Genomic DNA, 23,680 nt, shown 5'->3' with positions numbered 1-23,680 from the left:
CACACTCACGCACACGCCCACACACACACACATACTTTTTGTTTTAGACCTGGACACATGCACATACTTTTGCATAAAAACCACTGAGATTTAAACCTCTGCACTTTTTTTTTTTCACACAGCGAGCTATAATTTTTTTCATTTAAAATGTGTTCAGTGAAGTGGCACACAGTGAAGTGGGATTATCCCATGGCATGCAATAACTGATGACAGATATTTCAAAGCAGACTTCCTTGAGGTCCTTGAGGCTTTCTCCTCTAAGGAGAGCACACATTCGGGGAAACACACTCACAATGACGCCCAGACCTCGTTTCTGTCAGTTAGTGCCTCGATTATCCACACAGCGGCCACTGCGTCTGGCATACACGCATCTCTTCCTGTGTTTGTGCGAGACACTTCGTCTGCTCCCAGGGCCGCGGTTCGGCTCCACTGTTCCGTCCCTGTCGCAACTCCGCTGTGGCGCATCAGGGCGTCTCACCCTCTGATTTCCTCTCTCCTCATTGGAAAATCACCTTCCTTTTTTCCACTGGGTTTGAAAAGGGCGCATTGCTGGGATCCGGACGGGTGGAGGTACCTTATCAAGAGTGTGGGTGAAGCCCTGCTTGTTGTGCTTTCATACGTTTGATCAGTTTAGGCTGTACACAACCAGGTGTTGAAAACTGTCAGTAAGGAAACTTATACGATAATTAATATTTTGTAACATATTTTATATTGTAATAATTCTAAAAGCAGTGCTTTTAGAATGCTTTTTAAATAGTGTATAGGATCCGTCGCATGACAGGGGAATAGAAATTATACTACACATTAGATATAAACTGTGTTAATACAGATTAATTGGACATTATAACATTTATTTTGTTCATATTTTATTGATGTTTTTCTCTCTTTTTTTGGTAAAATATAGAAATGTTTATACTTAACTTTACATTTATACAGAGTGGACATGAGCCATATTATCAAATAAATACAATGAAATATATATGTATATATATAAATGTATATATATAGTGCAATGGTTATGATTATTTATTGATCCTGTACATCTAGCTAAATGACAGCCAGAGGTAGAAATAGTATGTTTTAGGGACTAAAGTGGATCTACTTGGCAGTGCACTGCGTTCTGAGCTCAACACACTCACAGGATGTGATAACACATCCGTCCACATGCACGTGCACCAGACATGCGGACCCTCACCACGGCAGAACCCCGCACTACCCCGATTACAGCGTGGACCGTAGCGCTGTCGGCCCTCTCCTCCAAAACACTTCGTTTAGTTTTACAGCATAAACAAACTGACTAATCCACCGCTGGCCACGGCATGAGTGCAGGCAGCAGACACACTGACCACTTGCTTAATGGTTATTAGGCCTCCCAGCCTGCTGTTGTCTCCAAACCTTTCTCCTCTTCCTCACGGCCTTCTCATAGTGTAGAGCCACTGAGCACTTGGATTACTAGACATCATAAAAGGATGCTGATCAAACAGACGGATGCCGTATCATATTAGCGTTAATATCTTCATCAGTCAGCAGTTAAAAAAAAAGAGGACTCAGAAGGGCTAACGGAAGGGCTTCAGAAGGGCTAGCCCTAAATAGAGATCAAAGGTTAGAAATTTTGTCTCCATCGCTTGTGGAACATTTGAAGGGGGAGGTACATGCTGAGAGAAGAAGAGTAAGCGGTCAATGTCATCGCTACTGGCCTCTCTACCTCTGCCATCAGCTACTAAATGAACACAGTGAGCCTCTTTGTCCTCAGGCACACCCTATAGCAAGGAGCAACCTCTCTGCCACACCGCCAAACACACACACACACACACACACGACAGCAAGGAGGATTAAAACCCATGACCTGTGTATTACCGTAGCGAAATAATGCAGCGCTTATACCTAAGTCTATGAGAAAGAATTTGTATATTCTGTGTTATATACTTTCATTAATTTCTGATTTTTTCGAATTCTCTACATATATGTCATGTTGACATGTAATATTTTGTTTATGCCTAAGCGGCCTGTTTCAGTAAACAAAAGAAAATCTTTTGAGTTTTTAACTAATTATTTATTTTTACTCACTGTATTTGTTTCCTTTTTGGGCTCAATTCAGTGTGCCCATACCAATTCCGTATAATCTCAGCTACATTTGCCCCCACACACACACAGAAACATGAAAGTACAGCAGGCACACGCGCACACACACTGTATCCTCCCACAGACATAAAAGCACATGCACGCTCTCACCAGAACCTAAACAATTTCCATTACATAAGATTGTCATATATCTGCCCCAGTGCCACTGTGTGCAGAGGAGCAATGGCATGTGGACAAAGCAGAAAAGGTGACCAACGAGCGCACAGAGACCTAGCAGCCTCTCCCGCTACAGCACTGCAGAACATCCCAGCGCTTTCTAGCCTTTGGAAAGAGGACGGAAAGGACACACCAAGAGACGAGGAGAGCCGGGAGAAAGAGGAGGACTTCGTGCGGTCAGGTAAAAAACTGTCTCCGTGTCACGATACTGATCATGTGCTGAAACCCCAGCCCTCGTTCATTAGTCTAATTTAGACTGAGGTACATCACAAATATGTATATCAGACACATGTAAATCATGCACATATACCTAACTGAAAGTAAACACAAGGAGAATGGTTAGGATAGCATTTACATATCCTAATCAGAAACAGCTTACACACACACACACACACACACACACACAATCGCTCTACGCACCATATACACTAGTGTGGCCCATAAGCACTATAACTCTGCAAGCAACCTGAGCAGAACACCCATTGTGCTCTAATACAATCCAACTTCCTTTTCTTACACCGTGGTATTCTTCTCACCAGAATGGAGAGCCAGCAAATGAAGGAGGTGGCAAACGAGGAGAGGAAGAGAGGAGGGTGACGGACTTGAGTGGGGGTTGATAAGAAACACTCCCAGAGATGGACCGGTATTCCCTGTTTGCCCCACTGTCCTGTTCATTTCCACAGCGGGACGCCACGAAGGGCCTGCTCTGTGAGAGACTCAACGGGGTCAGGAACGGGTCGTCATCCCCAGGGACACGCACGAGCACGTCCCCCCGGAGAGCTCAGGACGTGAAGTCCGGTCCGGCGCACCACAGCCAGCACACAGCTAACACCGGTGGACTGAGACCGAGGAACCGTTTCTTCAGCTCCGGGGGAAAGGACCATAGACGCTGAACGACTCTCACGCACACGCGCGTCAGCGTTCAGGAAGCAGCGGGGCAGGTAATCCTCTGTTCTTCTTCTATAGGCTTGTGTCAAGAGATTCTCATGTCAAAACGAGCAGGAGCTGCTTTAGATCAAGAAGGAGCAGCTGATCAATTTCATGGCTGTCGAGCTAAGCTCAAGGGTTTAAAGTCTTTTTCTTATGATGTAAAAATAGTATCTTTCACTCTGCACACTCTGTAGTTTGATGTTTTACCTTTTCATAAAGTGGACTATCAATAAGCTTTAAAAAAAAAAGGGATTTAAAATGTAATCAACAACATGAGAAATCTAAAAACCTGTGGAGGCATATGTGTCACCCAGGCAACATAAGAGAGTAGTTGTGGCCTTTGTGACATAATGCATAGCATTTCTATTTTTTTCAAAACAATAACAAATCTGATTGGTTAACAATCACTTATACTGACATGAACCTGTTAAATATTATGCATGACTTTCCGAGTTTCATCAATCAACAGTTTATTTGCAGAAGATTTCAACCATGAATTAAACAGAATGTATAATCAGCAATATGAACTTTGCAACTTTTATGAAAAAAGTAAATTTAGAAAAAGTAGCTGTTCAATTAATAACATTCGTACACTTAAAACTTTCCTGGCTGAAAATGTGAATTGAAATAGTACTTCACATTAAGCCAGAATTCGGGTTGTAATTTTTTGCTACATTTAAGCTGTGCTCTGTGACTAGGTGTAGATTAGACGTTACTGCTCGGTTAGTATGCAGATGTGTGCTAACCCTCACCCTTCCTGTGTCATCTGCTATCTGTTGTCATCAACAACAAAGCATTTCTAATTTATGACTCCAGGACAATAACCGGAGCCTGGGGTTAGTTATGGGGAAAGGCCGCGCACGTCTCCTGTCTCTCTGTTTGGATTCGGAGGCAATGCGCCAACAGAAGATTGTACACGGTGGATTACCGAAGTTTGCTTTTTGTGTACAAAGCTCGTAAACCACTTCCCATCACACTTCTGCAGTAATACTCGCAGTCTGTCTTATTAGTTTATGCAACTTTAATCCATTTGTTTTGTTTTTTCCACTGCATCTAATAGCAGCGTAACAGAGGGCTCTGACACAGTCAGTCATTAAGGAGGACACCAAGACAAATGGCAAAACTCTGTGTGTATTCTTCTGTATAATTAGATTAAAGTCATCTTCACATTAAACATACAAGTGTAAGTGTGACAATAAAAATATATAGTGAGGAGATATAAAGTATTAGCATTTAGTATTATGGTTTTATTCCAAAAAAAAAAAGCCTGTGTAGACTTTGGTTGTAGAAATTCAAATTTAATCTTAGATTTTCGGTTGCGCTGTATGAATTGCTATTTTAATGACCCAACTATCCTAAACTGAAGTGGCAGATGTGTGCCTTTCATAGCACAGACATTATAATTGCAGATGCTTTACATATGCCACCTTTTATGGAAGTACATAACTCTCATAACTACCTGACTAAGAGGAAATGAAAGTGTCCCAAAGGCAATTACACTGGTTGTGTGTGTCTGTTGTTGTTGTTGTTTGGGGGAGTTAGGGTGATGATTTATGCCAGTCTCCCACCTGTCTTGACACAGCTAAACTCGACCCATCATCCTTGACCCAATCATTGACCAAAGCAGCCAGGCCAGCCTAATTCATCCCAGGAATGCCTGACCTCTGCAACTGCTCCCTCTTAAGCTTTAAAGTATTCATGTCACCATTAAGCACATGTTCAAGTTTAAAACCTACCTCACACATGAGGTAACGCTCTAACTGGAAGTGATGCACTTCTCTGACCAGTAACAAGGAGTTATTTGGAGATGAACAATCACTGACATTCACCCCTACAGCTGTCAAAGAAAACATATCTCCTGATTTGGGACATGAGATTGGTTATAACCATCCTCTAACCCTCTATCTTTAGTTCAAAGCTGAGGGAGTCAAACCTCTAAGGATCAGATTAAGGTTGTCTCAGATGTGCTATGACATGTTACTGCTTTGAGAGTCTTTGCAACTGGTTTGAACATATACAATCTATACTGCCAAGAATGGTCATTTGACAGTGAATCAGACATTAACCTTAATCAAATTCAAACAATGTCATGTGGTGTGACCGCAGCTTGTGGTGCGACGCTGGCTATGGTAGCCCTTGGGATGTGGTTCGGAGGAATGGACTTAAGTAAATATTTACTCCGAGGGTAGGGGGTGGGAGTCATGTGCAGACACTACAAGGCCTCTTATGGTGTGGGCATCTAGTGTACCCACTGCAACATCACCGCTGTGAGGAAAACCAGCCAGGCAGAGCCTGCCAACACATCCTGGCACGGTCACAGAGCGTTACCAGAAGGTTCTAGACATGTCGCAGCCACATTGCCATCATACAGGGGAGAATACTGCTGTACGTTCGCGGCTGCATGTTCTTCCTGGGTTCAGTTTTGTTATTACTTCAGAGTATAGCAAAATGATGTACATTTGCACAGAGTATAGGCAGCATTTCGTTGCACTTCATCTGGGTCAAAATAGGCCTTCATTAATAATGTCAGTAGATATGTTATGGGGAGGTTGAACAATGTACATTTTCACAAGTGCCACTGTCCATATGTGAAACACCGAACGATAGCCTGATTTTAACAGGACAAGAGCACCTGCTGTTAGCTAAGCACCTTGAAGCAATTTGTTTTTACAGTCAACAAACATGGCAGACTCTGTTCTGCATATTCTGAAATAATCCAGATGTTAGCTACAAATACAGTATCTAAGCAGATGCATTGCAAAGCTTCATGTTTTGGGTAATAAATAAACATAATAGAGGAGGTGAAGCATGAGTGCACCAACTTATTTTCAGACACCTGCAATGTATGAAAAAAAAACCCATAAACACATAGCAAACATTAGTAACACATGGTACAACTGTCTCACTTACAAATGGCATATATTTTACATATCTAGTCACCAGTGCTTACAACCTTAAAAGACTGTGTGTGTGTGTGTGTGTGTGTGTGTGTGTGTGTGTGTGTGTGTGTGTGTGTGTGTTGCACCTTCACTGTTCACACTCTCACATAGGATAGAGATTGTTGCCCTTGTCTCTACCTCATAAATGTCTCATGATAAGGCTCAACTGTCTGGTGCATTGTCTCAGCATGCTGAAATATGACTAGTGCAAATGACCTTCTTTGCCCCCTTCACAAACTCTCTCTCCCTTTCTCTCTCTCTCTCTCTTGCTCTCTGGGAAAGAGAACTGGCTCTCCTCTCACACTGTGATTCCTGTGATGGCTGCTTCCTTTAAGGTACCCAGTCTGGAGGAAATCATATTGTTTAAGATTACTTCCTAAGAGAAGAAGAAAAAGAAGATGAAAAAAGGCCAAAGAGAGAGAGAAAGAGAGAGAGAGAGAGAGAGAGAGAGAGAGAGAGAGAGAGAGAGAGAGAGAGAGAGAGAGAAAGAGACAGACGGATATTTCTGTCGCCCCTAATATTCCGTTCCCACCAAGGCCACTCCATACAAATACACACACACACACACACACACACACACACGCAGACGCTCACTAAAACAGAATAATGCTGAGGAAACTACTAGGTAGTAATAAACCTCTTTCAGACTCTTCTCTGGGGGCCAAGTATGGGGAACATCAATTGTTGTTTAATTAGTCAGGCGCTCATGAAATCCTATTTTACCAGTGTGGAGGAATAACTGATTACAAAAGACATGCCTACTACTTTTGTTATATTTCTCAGTTGCTTCTGAGCAGCGTTTTATATTCCAAACCTACTTTTAACCAAACACTAATTCACTACTGAAACCACACGTTCCTTCCTCACTAGTGACTTTTGATATTAATTTCAGTGTAGTTGTTGAGTAGATCAGAATTCCATAATATGCTTTTGGAGTGTAAGTATGTTATATTAAGCAGCTTGTCAGTATAATACATTTTTGCAAAGCACTTAAACCTTCATTGTATGAAAGGTACTATATAAATAAGGTAAAATTTAGTTTTATTGCAAAGAATAATAATAATTAATAATTCATGATTATTGTTGTTGTTGAAGTGACTGATTTCAGGTATTGCACTATGGCTGAAAGGATGGCTTAGAGACAGAGGTCACTAATATTAAAGACTCACTGTTATTTCTGGAAAACAGACTACAACTAAATAGTAGTAATGTCCAAGTGACCTCATAACTTCAAGTTAATCTCTGAAGTAATTCTGACAACATTTACAGAAACACTAGACTTTAACAGGCATTTCTATATTTAGTAAGCAAAAACAATATCCTCATTTATTGGAACACCAAGTGAAAATATACGTGAATGCATTAATGTCAAGAGTCACTCTAACATTCATATGAAAAAACTCAATGCATGAATAATGCTGAAATACTGTATGCACAGTATCTGTAATGCCTAATCTCTATGAAAACAGTGAGCTCATATTTTCTGGAAACCAATTGGTTTCTTGGGCATTAAAACAAATTCAGAGTTTAAAGTTTTTTCTTTAACATAATATTTGCCTTAAACCTGAGTCTGTCCATTTTCTTTATAATGTGACTGAATAGAGATCTGGTCCTTGCTATTTCAACTGAATCTAAACAAACAGTATCTAATACATAGGCAGGCCCACGTCAAAGGCTAAAGGGACAGCTGCATGGTTGTCTAAAACCGTCCTGCTTTTAGACTGGATAGCTCATGCAGACAGGCAGCTCCCACGGTCTGACTTCCCCTGCCATGCTGTTCTCCATCAACAAACAGCAGACCTAGCCACCAATGACCCTGAGACCAGGCAGATTCATGCCAGAATTAGAGTCACTCATTCCTGCATACATTTTGTGCAGTCCGGCCACTCTCTCATAAAACGCAATATATCTAGTGTGCACTTAACATTCAGCGTGATCTCATATGGTCAGACAGGTGGAGCCAAATAAATTTTATGAAGCGCTTGTGGAGGATTAGGAAGCTAATGTAAAAGATCTGGCATTGTTTGGTGCAACTCTAAAAGAGGAACATGTGAGAAATCAGATGAAGGCAGAGCAGTAGAATATTAGTGCCACCTTCAGCACAAATGTAACATAGTTTATAAAAGTCAAAGATCTAGTAAGCTACAGCCCTCACCAATACCCAATACCATTTCTCTGTCTTCATATTGCAACCTATTCATGAGAAAAACTGTGTAAGAATAGAGCTTGCATAAGTTACAACTTGTGTCAGTGTTTCACCGAAAGAGTTGATCTTCCCTGTTTCTCCCACAGGCAGACAGGGGTCAGGTGTCCAGGTCGTAAGAAGCCATGGGTGACTGGAGCCTTTTGGGGAACTTCCTAGAGGAGGTGCAGGAACATTCCACCTCGGTGGGGAAGGTGTGGCTGACCGTGCTCTTCATCTTCCGCATCCTGGTGCTGGGTACGGCAGCTGAATCGTCGTGGGGCGACGAGCAGTCCGACTTCATGTGTGACACGCAGCAGCCTGGCTGCACCAACGTATGCTACGACCGCGCCTTTCCCATCGCCCACATCCGCTACTGGGTGCTGCAGATTGTGTTCGTGTCCACGCCCTCACTCATCTACATGGGCCACGCCATGCACACGGTCCGAGCCGAGGAGAAAAGGCGGCAAAGGGAGCAGGAGGAGTGTGAGGCCGGGCAGGGAAGAGGAGGTGACGGAGGAGGAGGTGAGAAGGCGTACCTCGAGCAGAAGGAGAAGGCGTCCGAGACACCAGCCAAGATCCGCCTGAAGGGGGCGCTCCTGCAGACATACGTGCTGAGCATCTTGATCCGCCTGGTTATGGAGGTGACCTTCATCGTGATTCAGTATATGATGTATGGCATCTTCCTGAACGCCATGTACCACTGCAACACCTTGCCCTGCCCCAACCCTGTCAACTGCTACATGTCACGGCCAACAGAAAAGAACGTATTCATCGCCTTCATGCTGGTGGTGGCTGCTGTCTCGCTGTTCCTCAGCGTGGTGGAACTCTACCACCTTGGCTGGAAGAAGTGTAAAGGACACGTTACAAGGTGCAGGGAGAGTCGCATCACTAACGGCAATATCGACGCCAGTGACAAAAGTGGGAAGGCTGTCTCCACAGCGACTGCAGTCATGGCAACCATCAGCATGGAGCTTCCAGACACGCCACAGTCACAACCTTCCCAAATACACACACCACCGCCGGATTTCGATCAGTGCCTGGCTTCAGCAGGTCCGACGTCGCCTGCGCTCCTTCATCACCATCATCTCCATCCACTCCACTCAAACTACGAGCCTTTTTCCAACCACTTGGCCCACCAGCAAAATTCGGTCAACATGGCCACCGAACGCCACCGCTACAGTCGAGATGAGGTGGGCGCAGGTGAGGACTTCCTACGGATGAGCTACGGGCACCCGTCAGTAACGGCAGCGCCCTGCAGACATGGCCCATCAGAATTGTCGCCCAGTGTTCCCTCCACGCCCAGGTCTGATGGCAGCTTCGTCAGAGACAAGCTCCGCCTCAGCAAGACCAGCGGTTCCAGCAGTAACAGAGTCCGGCCGGATGACCTATCTGTGTGAGACAGGCTGGACCACAAGCCCAGTGGAGAGAAGTGCCATGCAAAATCCTAGAGGTGCAAGAGAAAGACAGAGAGTCTTCAGTAAGTTATTGGTACTAGCAGCAGACTACAATTTTAGATGACCAACTTCTCTCTAGTTGCATAAAGATCATCTTAAAGCTGCTGTAAGCAATGTTGAGAGTTTTTGCAGCAGACTTTGCCACCACAGAAATTTCACTTTAATCCCATGACTTCTATGCAAATGACACACCAAAGCCCCTCCCTTTAAAGACATGCACACTTAACACTTAGCCCTCCCTTCTATGTGCTATGCCCCCAGATAAGTGGCAGGCGGGTAGGACAGCCTTCTTGTAGAAATATTTTCTGATTGGTTAATACAACCAGAATGCACTGAATTTTTAGCTGTTGATTACAGATCTTGGGACATTTTTAGAGCATCATTTTAATGATAGTTAAAGGATTTTAAGACAGTTTTGCCGGTGTTCTTTTAAAAATGGCTTACATTTGCTTTAAGTGGCAATGGACATAATGGAGAGAAGAATGACAGAGAATGAGGTAGAAGGAAAAGGGTAAGAATCTGTATCAGAGCACCTAATCTGGTTTCATTGAAACTATAGTATAGTGTAGTACATGGATGAAATAACAGTGAGACTAAGAATAACTATAGATGGGATTTCACACTGTACAAATAAACTTAAGTCTTGGAAAAAGACACTGATGCACAATGCAACTTTATCCTCAAAGAAAGGTCAATAGTGAGAACAACTTTATCATTAACCTCCTGTTCACTATCCACGGGTCAGATTTGTACAATCAGTCTCTTCTTATCTTCAGAAACCACACAGCAAACACACCAGTCATCCCAAAACCAGGCTAGTGTACAAAAAGCCAGACTACCTGTAAAAATTTCAGCCAAAGAGCTCCATCTCAATATGTTAGTGTGACACTTTAATGGAGCCAAAACTGTGAAAAAAGACCTCAGACCCTTGTGTGTGAGTGACAAGTAATTATTTAGATTCTGGACCATGGATTGCAATGCTACTGTGAATTCCAAAGAGAATTTCACTTCCACTGACCACATCTTATGGAGATCATGTTTGCGCAGTGTGGATGGACAGTACGTTTCCTGCGGAAAACAAATAATCTCAGTAATGTCATTGGGGCAGTTCATTTGGCATGGTGTGATGAACTTGGCAAGTTGGCAGACATTTCTAGAAATAAAAGGTCAAAAGGAAAGCCAAACAAGCAGGATAGCCACCACCTCTCACTTCTGCAGCTCCAGTACGATACACCTACAGTCAAACCCTCCAATCATAATCAAACGGATGTCAGCTTATTGCTTTTGAAATTGCTTTTGAAAAGCATCAGACCTCCGTCAGTTTCACGATCACAGGTTTTGCATGGCCTGTGAAATCCTGAAGAACAGAGCCGACTTGCTGTGAGACTCTCATGAGAGCCTGGAGCAAAACAGATGGCTGATGCATGCGATGATGACTCTTAACAAGAAAGCATGATAGCATTTTGATTAACGTCACAAACATTTACACTGCAGCCACATTAAATGCCGTTAGACTACAATCGCTGCTACGTGGTATTTTTTTTTTGCTAGATTAAACTGTTTATGGAAACCAGGGTTTTGATTTTTTTAGGCATTTAATTTTAGCAGCCTGTGGGTGACTAAACATGTGAAGCAATGTGTGATATAGTCTTTATGTAAGCCTAGCCATGTAAAATGTCACAATGATCACACTTATGCAGGAAAATCAAGGGTATGAAACATAATTTTTGTTTGTTTCAAATTTGGTGTAAATTAATTTTCAACAATGTGTGAGAGGGAGATTACTGGCAATGTAACATATCATCCTATGTGTATGTAGGACTATGTGTTAATTATTTTTGCTTTTCAGTCAATGCAATATTGTCAATACAGCATTTTGATTTATTAAGACATTCAGCCAATATTTACACATTACATCAGTTTCTATTTCCATATTTCCCTTCAACAAATGTACTGTTGTATTTCAATTTAATAATAAAACAATTTTGCCATGTGGATTCTCTGTCATGTGCTGCTAAAAGGTATTTGTGACCATGATTAGAAAACAGGCAAAACTATACAGCAGCTACACAGGCCTACTTAGATTTAATTAAGGCAAGTGTAAAGCAACTTCATTGTTGTATCTGTTATAGGCCATATGGGGCATTTGAGAAAATAAACATAGGTCACCCAGAACACATAAACCCAGAACATTCACAGGATAATTAAAGTTATATTTTCCTGATTACCATGAAGCTCTGTTACATGAATGTCAGCATCTAGTCTTCTAGGCTACCCCTAATTAAATTATGCCAGCAAAAGAGAAGTGTTTGCAGTGAGCTGTAGAGTGCTTATTTGATCGTACGGCAGTGAGTAAAAGTGAGTCCAGTATTTAGGTTCAAAAAAGATCATGTCCATCATTTTGCCTAGCCTCCACCAACATCCTCATCACTATGTACCATGCATGAAGGACCAGGTGCTTTTGTTGCTACGGTTTTGTTTGTTGTTGTTGTATTTTTTGCTCACGTTTTATTCACGCAAAGTGAGTTATTTTTGAGTAGGGCCACTTTCACTTGTACTTTCTCTTCTTTAACTGTGGCCTATTGTTGGGGAATAAAACACCACGGTTTAATCTACATTTAAACATAACGGTGCATGATTTAATAGCGTATATACGGTAACGATACGATTTTGGGATTTGTAGTTTTTTATATGCTCATACCATATTGCTTCACATTACATGCCAGCGCCAGATAATACTACATATTCCAGCAAACATTTTTTGTTTCGCCGGTTCATGCGTTTTTAAAATGAGGAAAGTTTGCCAACAGGGATGAATGTAGGACGGCTGATTCGAGAGAAGTGTAGAACTGCTATAACTAGTAACATAAATGTGAGTAACAATTTTCAGCGATTCTGTATCATTATCTGTTTGTTTGTTTGACTAAGGTCAGTAGCCGCATAGCAGTGTACTAAGGATTGTCAGTAGCAAAGCCACAGGCTAGCATAAGCTACTGAGATGATATCTGAGAAGACCGAGATAGCTGGTAAATTCAGCTTCATTTGGCAGCTACATTTGCATTGCAAAAGATGCACGTCCGGTGTCAGTGAAGTTTGAGTGAAACTGTTTTTGCTTTAAAGTTTTGGGTTTGGTGACATTCTAAAACGCTTAATGTACTAAAACCTAGGAAGCAACATTTCTCTCGTATACTACTTGTCGGTGATCTACCATGACACTGTATTTTAAGAAATGGTAATATTTGCGTAAAAAAAAAAAATGTTTAAATGGAGGGACAAAAGCTTAACGTAAATATTATTAATTTATTCTCAGAATACATTTTCATCCTGTTGGTAGCAGAGAGTACTCATGACTATTAAAGTTTGAGTGAAATCTGGTGTTCCTGTGTCAATGTTTCAGTGCATCAAGCCACGTTAAGCGTTTTCCTTATACGTATAAATGGAGACAGCCGCTCAGTGTAACTACTTTATTTATAGGTTACAGGTTAATTCTTTTGACAGTAGATAGTACTCATGACTAGTAATATGTGAGAGGGGTTTGTTGTTTACAGGTCATTGTTTTAGTACCTTAAGCCTCATTAAGCTTTTTCCGCGTTTTAGGCAAAATAAAAAGAGATCACATGGGGTCCCAATGAAACAAATAACCTAAAGTCATAATTTTAGGAGCCCTTTGTCTCAGGCCTTTAGAATCGTCCCCCATATAGTAACCCATACTGATATAGAGTGCTCCTTGGAGTAAGTAGGTCATTTATTGAATAAGCATTTTTTAAAACATTTTTTAAAGTGCTCTTTGCATTCTGGTAGCAATCAATACATCAATTGCGCTGATAATACAAAGGAAAAAATCAGGTCTGTAAAAAACCCAACCGATCATTTCATTTGGATCAAATGAAATGATTGGATTGCTTACCTGCCTGCCTCTCTACCTCACAACCTGCCCACCTGCAGGTGCTCTGCAGTCTGAACATGTACTCATTCCTTCACATGGTTCTACACACACAGTTTACCTACTCTATCTTTAAGGTAGCTATCTCTGTTCACTCTGAACAGCGTTTTGGTTTACCTGTGTCTGACAATACACTCTCAGCAGATTTGTCATCATGAGGACGTTGTGGACACGCATTGACACTATGGGTACCGTGGCTCTTGGGTCAACCTTGTGGTCTCAGAAGAAGACTGAGGCTGTTCGAAAAGATGTGGAGTCTGACAAGACTTCTTCCACTTCTGACCAGTCCTCATCTCCATACGAGCTTAAACTTGTTCAAGTCTTGTTCAGACATGGGGCGAGAACACCACTGAAATCTATCCCGGATGTTTTGGAGGTACAGCTTGCTAAGAAAGTAGTGTAAATGAATGGGGTCCAGTGCAAAGACAACCATTTACAGTACTTCATTGGGCGTAGCAACATATTCTTGAACACTGGACCAATGTTTGCTTGTCTTTTGAAGGCGCAGTGGGTTCCTGATCTACTGGAAGTTCCTGATCACACCAAAATTGATTATGTGGTTAAAGACCTGCATGGAGGTCCTAGGCCCTCTGCTCCTGTTGAAGACAGCTACAGAGCCAGTACACTCACGGTTTGTGCAGTTATATGTTTGAATATTTTTATTTAAGGTCTGGAGTATGACAGACAAGTAGTTGGCAGACGCCGAGTGAACTAAGACATTGCTCATTGTTCCTTTTTTGATTTTGCGTGAAGTATGGGAGAGCAGGTCAGACCTGTTATACGGCAGACCAGTTCTAGTAGAATGGAATTGTCTGTATGATCTACTGCATTTGTACAAATTGTCTGTTGAAAATGTGCAGTACTGTCACTTTTTTTTTGAAGGACAAAGACAATGAGCATACTAAAGAGTCGACAATGATGTGTTTTTAAGATTCTGTGTGGATTATTCTTATTTAGGCTTTATCTTATATATACACAGTCTTCTGATATTAACTTTGATTAACTTTTACTTAAGTACTCAGTGTGGCAGTGACATTCAGAAAGCGCTCGGAGCACAGTACTGGCATCTCTGTGGCCATCTATGTAGTCCTAGCAGCCAGTGCCTTCAACAGTGGCATCTACCTGTGCTCCCCTTAACCATTAGGGTGGCACATACCCGGGTCAGCTGACCACAGTGGGCATGCAGCAGCTGTATGACCTTGGACTCAGGCTGAGGAGGAGGTACATCCAGGATGTGGAGTTCCTCAGTCCCTCCTTCAGCCTTAAGGAGGTGTAGTAAGTCCCTTGTTTACCTTCTGCTGGCAAAAAAAACATTGGCCAAGATCAACCGGGCTGACTGTTGCTTGACTTTTGAGTCGGAGTCTCTTCCTCTGCAGCATTCGCTCGACCAACATCGTTCGCACCATTGAATCTGCAAAATGTCTGGTGGCAGGGCTGTTCCAGCAGCAACAGACAGGTATAGCCGTATGCTGGGGGGAAGGGCCAGGGGTGGCGTGGAATGGACGTACCTTTAACGTGGCATTAACACAGCTTGTGCTGGTCCTCCCTTTTATTCTTCTTTAAATTATTTCTAGACACTGTGCTGATCTACACAGAGGAGGCTGCGAGAGAGATCCTCTACCCAAACTATCATGGATGCAAACTGCTCAAGATGCTTAATGGGCAGGTTTTGTGTAAACTAATGTATATCTTTCTTAATAGCAGACTGAAAATAAAATGATTGTAAAAATGTATGGAATACAAAAATAATTGGCATATTTATCTTGCATGAAAAATGTACAGAAAACATGACACTTTAATGGCACATATAAAACATAGACAGCTCCCACAGTATATGACTTGCACAGCGCAGCTACACAAAACGTATGGCCTTGCATAGGCAGGCACATATCTGTGAATACAATGTTTCCTCAAACAACTGCACATCTGTGTCTCTTCATACTATGCATGATCATTAATGGTGAGCTCTGAGTAGGTGTATCGAATTAAGTCTAAAAAACTAAAATAAAATGGGTCACTGTTCTAGATGAGCCTATTATCTGGTTGAAGTGGGTCAAACAGCATATGCTAGTTGTCAAATGAAGTGCGGTCTCAGCTCAATTCACAATGGCATATGCCATGTTACCCTGACAAAGGATCACTGCAGAAATGTGCAGATGGATATGCAAGTGGATATAAGAAATTGGATATGACGGTCAGATATCTCTGTTGTTAATTGTTCTCTGTAAAATGCCACTTGAACATAAATCCCTGTTGAGTTTACAGTTCTGTGTCATGAATTTCTGTGATTGGCTTAATCCTGTGATCAGATGTCTGTGATTGGCTGTGGTGTATGCCCTACAGTTATCGCTGGGCAGAGTCGGCCACGTTGCCAAATATCGCTTCAGATCTCCAGACTATTCAAGCTGAACTGGGCATCAGCCCCTGCCAGCGCCTTGACTTCATCCTCATCAGAGACGACATGGTGGCAAGAGAGGTTTGGGAACTCTACACAGGCATGAAAACTAATGGTTAAAATCATGATACGGCACCTCCTAATGACACATAATATCAGCATCATATTATTAATGGCAGAAGCCTCTTAAAATTACCATGTCAGTGTATAAATATTCAGTGATAAGGTGATTCATCAGATAAGCTACATTCTGTATGAGCAGAATCACTGTACCCAAAGATGAAAGGATGTGCTGTTAACCCTGTTGAGGTTGCTGTTTATCACACACATTTATGTTTCAATGTAACGAATTCAAAATTCAAGCTGTCGGCCTGTGGCAAAATAACTACTGGAATCAGCAGAGAAAGGCATGGAAATGCTCTTAGCATCAGGCCAGCATGTTTTCCATGCTGACCCTCTTTGTGCTTGTAGACTCATGGTATGCCGTACCCTTCGGTGCTGCAGAACTGGAAGCCTGTAGTGGAGCAGAGAGCTGTGGATATGATCTACCACATATATGAGCCCAGCAATAGGTGAGCTCCTTAGATGGCATCTGCAGCACGTTTAGGGTTGTGGAGAAGGACCAAGATAGGGTTGAAGATGGACTGCATGTGTGAAGTCAAAAATGATGTTACGTTTATTATAGTGGAAGTATAAGCTCTGACAGACATTTTCTAGATTTAGCTTTACTGAGAGCAAAGAAGATTGTCAAGGTCTAGACTTTTGATCATACTTCATGTTAATTGCTTTACTAAATTCAAACTGAAGTGGACTAAGATGGTGAGGTTGGTAGGGACTACATATGAGTGTTAAAGGCTCAGAATTATGTGGTTGTGTTTGTATTCAGGCAGACGCTTCAGTTATGCGTGGGTCCTGTCTTCCACACACTCCTCACCAACATGGAGACAAAGGTTAATGGTATTGCCTCTGATATAAACAGGTGAGCTTTTCAGTCTTCTTAACACCAGAACTGCATAGTCAAAAAGAAAATCTTTCCACACACCTTGTAAGCTTTAACACAATCTATGCCTTAATAACCTGACACCAGGTGGAGGTACAATCACCAGGCTGCAATACTTTCCTATGTCTCTTTCCCCTTCACCACTTACTGATTACAATATAAGATATACAATATACAAAATAACACCTGTTTATCCACCTTACAATGGGTATTGATTATAAAATTATATTGATTATAAAATTCTGTTGATGGCATATAAAGCAGCACAACACTTAATCCCAATTAGCTGTTAATCATCCCTGTTTATTAAAGGCACAGGATGCTGGTCGGTTTGTGTTGCCAAGAGTCAAATCCATAGTTAAAACACAAATTTTGGCATACCAGAAAATCATGAAACAAACTACCAATTAATGTTTGAAATTCTGACACTTTAATGACTATTAAGTCTTTTTAATCCAGATTCTAATATCATCTAGTTTTATGGCTGTATAGTTGTTACTTAATTGAATTTATTCCATTTCTGTATATCACTATGTTTATTACACCTTAATTCTTATTGCTAGTTCTTGCTTATTCATTTTTAGACACTTTTATATTTTTACTTTCTTTTATTGAGCTTTAAACATAAATGCCTATTGATTGTACATTGTTTATTATATTTTATATAGCCTTGCACCTTGCACTATATAAATAAATTTGAGTTAAATGTGCCACAGACACTTGATTACTGTCCCCCCCTAGTGTTGGGCACTCGCACAAAACAGGTGCATTTGTTATTGTCAGAATCAGGCTTTATTGGTCAAGTGTGCTTGCACATACATGGAATTTATCTTTGGACATACAGTAGCTCATGGTACACAATTGACATTAGAGCTTTCACACTGTGCAGCACAGACACCCATACCTGAGTACAACACACACTTTCATTCCTATACACATTCACACAGACAGTCTTTGAATAAAAACTCAAGCCACAGGCTTGTCATATGTCATTTTTTCAATGATAAAACAGCTATTATACTGACTTCTAGTGAGGCCACTAGAAGTCAATGAGGAGGTGTCAGATTCTGTCCCAAATCTGTTTTAAACATGGCCCCTTCCACGTGGGGGCCCTGCTCAATGGAGCATGAACTGGTTCATTTGAGGACTACAAAGCAGTTTTATTCTTCATCTTATGTCAGTTGCACTTTATAGATAAAACGTAAAAATAATTACTTTTCTAAATATTGTTTGCGACTTTTTGGCTGTAACAATTATGTATTGCTCATTTAAAGTGCAGGGTACAGCAGGTAGGAGGCGGCATTGCGGAACAGAATAAAATAAAAATAGAATACAGTGGAAAAAATAGAATATTTGTTCAGTATATGATTTTGTGAGTTAGAACAGCAGTGCTTCAGTGTAGTAATTGCTCATGAGTGTGATGGCAAGAGGAAAAAGAGCGTTGCTGTAGACTGGTTGCTTTGACCATCATTTTGGTCAAGCGCTGTTCTGAGAGGGGGAGCTGAAACAGGTGATGGGTCTGCGATCATCCTCTCTGTGTGCTTATGGGTTCTGGAGTTGTGCAAATTGAGCAGAGTGTGCGGGATGACACCAGTGGCCTTTTCTGTAGACCCAATGGTGTGTGCATGTATGTGTGATGTTTCACGGCAGAGCTGCACCAGACTCTGATTGAGGCAGTGAGGATATGCTCTATGATGGCTGTGTAGAACCGCACCAGCCTGTGATGGAGATGGTGATGCCATGCTCTGTGGTGCCTGTGTAGAACTGCACCAGGCTATGATGGAGGTGATGATATGCTCTGTGATGGCCATGCAGAAGTGTACCAGCAGCTCATGAGGCAGGTTGGATCTCTTCAGCTGATACAGAAAGTACATCCTCTGCTGTACTTTTTTGTGATGGAGTTGATGATGTCCCACTTAGTCTCTCATGATTGTAGTTCCCAAAACCTTGAACTCCACATTCATCACATTCTTGGCAAGGGCTGGCAGTGGTGAAGTGTTTCTCCTAAAGTCCATCTGCACTGTTTTTAGTGTGTTTGGCTCCAAGTTGCTTTGACTGTTCGACTACCCTTCTGTAAGCAAATTCATGACCATCTTAACATTCATGACCAAACTTCACAATGTTAGCAGAGGGGCCCATGGAGGAGCAATTTGTGTACTGCAAGCAGAGCATTGCGGAGATTACACACAGGGGGCGCCAATACTCATTGTCCGAATATCTCAAGTGTTTTCCCAGCTTCACCCGCCGCTGTCTTGTGAGGGAGCTGGTGATCTACAAGCAGGTGGAAGCAAGCATGCTGAATTGGGTGAATTTATTATGTAGCAGTTCTGGATTGATGGTATTGAATGCAGAATTGGGTGAATTTATTGTGGAGCAGTTCTGGGTACTGGTATTGAATGTTGAGCTAAAGTCCAAGAACAGAACTCTTGCAAAAGTCCTTGGCTGTTAGAGGTGTCGAAGGATGAAGTGAAGCCCCATGTAGACTCTGTCACTCTCAAAGGATTTCCTAGCCACAGAGGTCAAGGCAGTGGGCCTGTAGTCACTTAGTCCTTTGATGGTTGTTAATTTGGGGATGAGAGTGATAATTGAGGAGCATTTAAAGCATGCAGGTAATTCACACAGCTCCAGTGGTCTGTTGAAGACCTGCATGAAACAGATGCAAGTTGGTCAGAACAGGCTTCAGACCTTCAGGCAGGAGGGTGGAATGACTTCTGTCTCTGGAAGAGTCTGCACATCATCTTCACAGATCTTTAGTGTTGGCTGTGTGGGTTGCTTGGTAGAAGACAGTGTTTGAGTAAGAGAATGTTTCTGCCCTGATTTGAATGGGGGGTGAAATTGAGGTGGAAAGACACAAGATTCAGCTCATTGGCCAGCTAATCATTCCCCATTGTCTGGGGCGACTTCTCCAGTCAGTTGACTAGTCGTGGGCTGATGGCCTACTTCCTTTTTATTCGATTCCAGTCCTTGTGAGAATAGAAATGTCCTCACAGGAACTGATGTAAGATGCCAGCGTCCATGCATTCCTCCAAATTGTTGGTTGCATATTCAAACACATTCCGATTAATATCTGCCAGGCCAGCCTGTGGCTTGTCTATTGCCTAATTTGTCCATATTTTCAAGGTACTAACCACAGCAGACTTGATCTTCTGCCTGTAGGTTTAAAGATGATGAATGAGGCAGTGATCATACTTTTCTTTAACTTGTGCTTGTTGAGCAAGGAAACTGTTCCTGTACTCGGTACACGACACCACTCTGATGCCGTGCTTGATAGCGCTGGGCGTGTTTGATATGCGGTGGCCACCGTACGCTGCTGACATCACTCTGGAGCTGTACTGGCATCGACAAATTAAGCAGCACTATGTCAAAGTCTCCTACATCGGTCAGGTAGGAGCCTTCATGCACACTCCGGTTCCCTGCACAGCTCTGACAGATCCTGCATTCATCCATCCACTGGGCCTACTAAAATATATTCTCCTGTGTCCCTACAGGATCAGAAGATCCCAGGCTGCAGTGATGTCTACTGTCCTCTGGAAGAGTTTAAGCAGGTACTAGCCATGTATGCTCTGCCCAAAGAGAGCTACCATGACCTGTGTAACCATACACAGGACGTCCCCATCCATTGTGAGAGCACATGAGCCTATCTGCCTCACCATTAAGGATCAAGAAGTAGGCCATGTTCCTTGTTCCTAGTTTTCTTCCTATCCCTGAGTTAAAATTTAATTTGGCATAGTTGTGATCTGGAATATTATTTAAGAAGTGCTTTCTTAATATATACACTAACAACTAATTCAGCATTCCATATTATTTCCTGAACTATTTTAAAATGTGTTTATGCAGTTGTTTTTTGTTATGCTTTTTAAAATCATTGTTAAACTCTATAATTCAAGAGATTTTTTTGTATGCTGTTCAAAATTTAATGCAAGATCTGTGTTAAAGTTCAGTAAACATACTATAAAGACTGTGGACAGGAGCTATAACAACAGGTCATGGGCTTCAAAGGTTATTTAAAATCTTTTTATTTAATTAGCAAACTGTCACTCAGAAACACAGAATATTTAATACAGTTGACAAAAATGAATGTGTGCTTATTTCTGCATTAGAAATTTCCCTTTGGTGGGCATCAGTTTTGTGAGTGAGTGAGTGATAGAAACTCTGGGGCTTTGCCTTCTCTTTGTGTTGTAAGAAGTTTTTAAAGTCATGAAAAGAAGTGGATGCATGAGCATAGATAATGATGTTATAAATAAATGACTGAGTTGGCTTTAAAAGGTTGTTGTCTTTAAATGTTTGATCAAAGAGTGAAGAGAAATGATGAGCCAAGTTGCCACTGATGGGCCCTTGAGCAAGGTCCTTAACTCTCAATTGCTCAAGTTGTATTCAGTCACAATCGTAAATCACTTTGGATAAAAGCATCAGCTAAATGCCACAATTGTAACTCATATCTTCATGCATAAACAAAGGGGTAATATACATTTAGAGCTTAGTCACATCAAATACTAACAAGATCACTGGATACTTATCATTACACTTTTGTGTGTATACTTTTATTTACATTTATGGCATTTATATAACACTATAATTCAAAGCTACTTACAATTATGACCGAATACAATTCAAGCAATTGGGGGTTAAGGCCATTGCTCAAAGGCCCATCAATGGCAGCTTGGCAGTGGTATGGCTTGAACTGGCAACCAACTGCGCTACCACTGCCCCATGAGAAGAAATTTGGGGGGAATGTACATTCATGTTAGGTGAACCATATATGACCCCCCTCCTACTACTTTAACTACAAATAGTCCACTTCAGAGGATCATAAGTAATTTGATTAGACTGCCTACACAGTTGTTTGTTGGCCATCTGTGAATTGCTGCAGCAAGACAGCTAAGAAAAAGTCAAAAAAATTAACACAAGGAGTTTAGGTGTAGCTTTTGTCTCTAGTGTCAATGCCAATAAAGAAGGAGTAATCAGCTTTAACCTCAAGAACAGAAAGACGGGTCACAGTCTGGTAAACAGTATATTAAATGAATGCCATGGGTTTGTGGGTGTGATTGCCGACAACAGCAGAAGATGAATTCTGAGATGTACAGAAACAACTGCTTAGGTCTCAAATGCTAAATGCTAGCAAATCCCTCATAGCTCTAAATTAAATTTAGATATCTATCCACCTACTCAGCTGTAGCATAAACTGAAATGGTTGTTTTAACGTACCTGCATTTACACTGCTATGTATACTACTGGCAGCCCTTAGACAGTTCTAGAAAGTTCTAAAAATTCTCAAAAGTTCTAGAAATATTTGGACAGTTATATAAACATCTTGAGAGTTCTCAGTTCTAGAAGCAACTTGAAGTTTACTCAGCTCTGAATGTATCGGAAATGTTCTGGAAAATGGATAGCCTTTCAAAGGATAATTTTCCTGACCACAAAAGCAAAGTTTATGGGGAACAATTATCATTTTCTATATATTTTAGGCCCAATTAAAAACACAAACACACAGTACACATGAACAAAAAAAAAAATTGTAACAGTATTTTCAATCCCTGCTTATCATAGGTTTATTTCTGCTATCATAGATTAATTTCTGTCAATAGTAAGTGAATTCCAAGGTCACAAAGGTGCAAGGTCACTCGAAAGTTTGACTGTTTCCTCTCTTAAAATATGTAAATTTCATTGTCCTGGTCACAGAAATTTACAATGAATATTTTGTTTATATTTTACACATAAGCAGTTGGAATATAGCACACTGAAGCCAGGAACAAAAATCTTGTTACATAGTGAAATGGCTGCATTGCAGACCTGATAAAACCTGTATGAAGATGAACCTCAGCATCTGATGACATCTCAGAGGGTCATGCACGGCAGTTTTGTTTGGGAGTGGGCTTGTACTTGTTTGTGTTAGTTGGGGAGTAAGGGTAGTGCTCAGTTTTTGTTGTGTATTTCCATAGATCATGTAGTTATTGTTTCTTTTTAGTCAGCTTTTGGGATTTGTCTGTTTTGACCATGGTTCCCATTACTTTCATTTCATTTTTCCATATTCCATATTTTTCCATTTGGTTATGACCTGTGCATAGACCAGGTTGCATCAATTTTCTTAATATTATGTTAATTTTTTACGTAAGGTCCCCTGCTGTGAGTGGACTATGTATGAAAAAGCTGTTGTACATAGTTCATGCACAGTTGTACCGTTTGAAATTATTTTCAATAAATGCTCCTAAAATGTCATCTGATCTTCATTTAAGTCATAATAATAAACTTTCTTATTTAACAAACACAATGTTATATATCTGTATTGGAAAAATGGTTGGTGAGGGGAAGAAACTGTGAACCCTTTTATTTAGTAACTTGGGGGACTTTTTTTATTGTCAGTAACCTTTACCAAACACTGTAATTGCTGCTCAGTACCCTGGGTCAGGTAGTTGATATTTTGGCCTGTTCTTCTCTACAAAAATTAATGTATATTTTGTGGGTGTCTCGCTTGAATAGCCTACCTGTGATCACATCACAGCATTTCTGTGGAAATGAGGATGCTGACTGGGCTTTTT

The 23,680-nt window shown here is 41.3% G+C and overlaps 2 protein-coding genes across 4 annotated transcripts; both read left to right on the top strand.

Moving 5' to 3' along the window:
* The first annotated feature begins 2,809 nt into the window (after nt 1-2,809).
* gja5a (gap junction protein, alpha 5a) lies at nt 2,810-11,788 on the top strand. Its single transcript, XM_027032657.3, has 2 exons — nt 2,810-3,239; nt 8,460-11,788. The coding sequence occupies exon 2, from the start codon at nt 8,496-8,498 to the stop codon at nt 9,747-9,749; it is 1,254 nt and encodes a 417-aa protein (XP_026888458.2). The 5' UTR covers nt 2,810-3,239; nt 8,460-8,495; the 3' UTR covers nt 9,750-11,788.
* Nucleotides 11,789-12,562: 774 nt separating this feature from the next.
* acp6 (acid phosphatase 6, lysophosphatidic) lies at nt 12,563-23,344 on the top strand. 3 transcript variants are annotated; one of them, XM_027032581.3, is made up of 11 exons: nt 12,563-12,678; nt 13,891-14,125; nt 14,252-14,380; nt 14,894-15,024; nt 15,126-15,205; nt 15,324-15,411; nt 16,093-16,225; nt 16,616-16,716; nt 17,031-17,123; nt 20,357-20,528; nt 20,633-23,344. In XM_027032581.3, exons 2-11 carry the CDS (start codon nt 13,904-13,906, stop codon nt 20,777-20,779), a joined length of 1,296 nt encoding a protein of 431 aa, XP_026888382.3. In that variant the 5' UTR covers nt 12,563-12,678; nt 13,891-13,903; the 3' UTR covers nt 20,780-23,344. The 3 variants fall into 3 exon arrangements, with proteins under 3 accessions (XP_026888382.3, XP_026888398.3, XP_026888373.3); XM_027032597.3 differs by having other exon boundaries at nt 12,566-12,678; nt 13,894-14,125; nt 20,363-20,528; nt 20,633-23,343; XM_027032572.3 differs by having other exon boundaries at nt 12,566-12,678; nt 13,894-14,125; nt 20,633-23,343.
* The last annotated feature ends 336 nt before the right edge of the window (nt 23,345-23,680 follow it).

Source organism: Electrophorus electricus, chromosome 9, assembly GCF_041902795.1.
Source record: "Electrophorus electricus isolate QZ-2024a chromosome 9, ASM4190279v1, whole genome shotgun sequence".
NCBI lineage: Eukaryota > Metazoa > Chordata > Actinopteri > Gymnotiformes > Gymnotidae > Electrophorus > Electrophorus electricus.
Note: the sequence above shows the minus strand (reverse complement) of the source record. Positions and strands in the feature narration are given on the sequence as shown.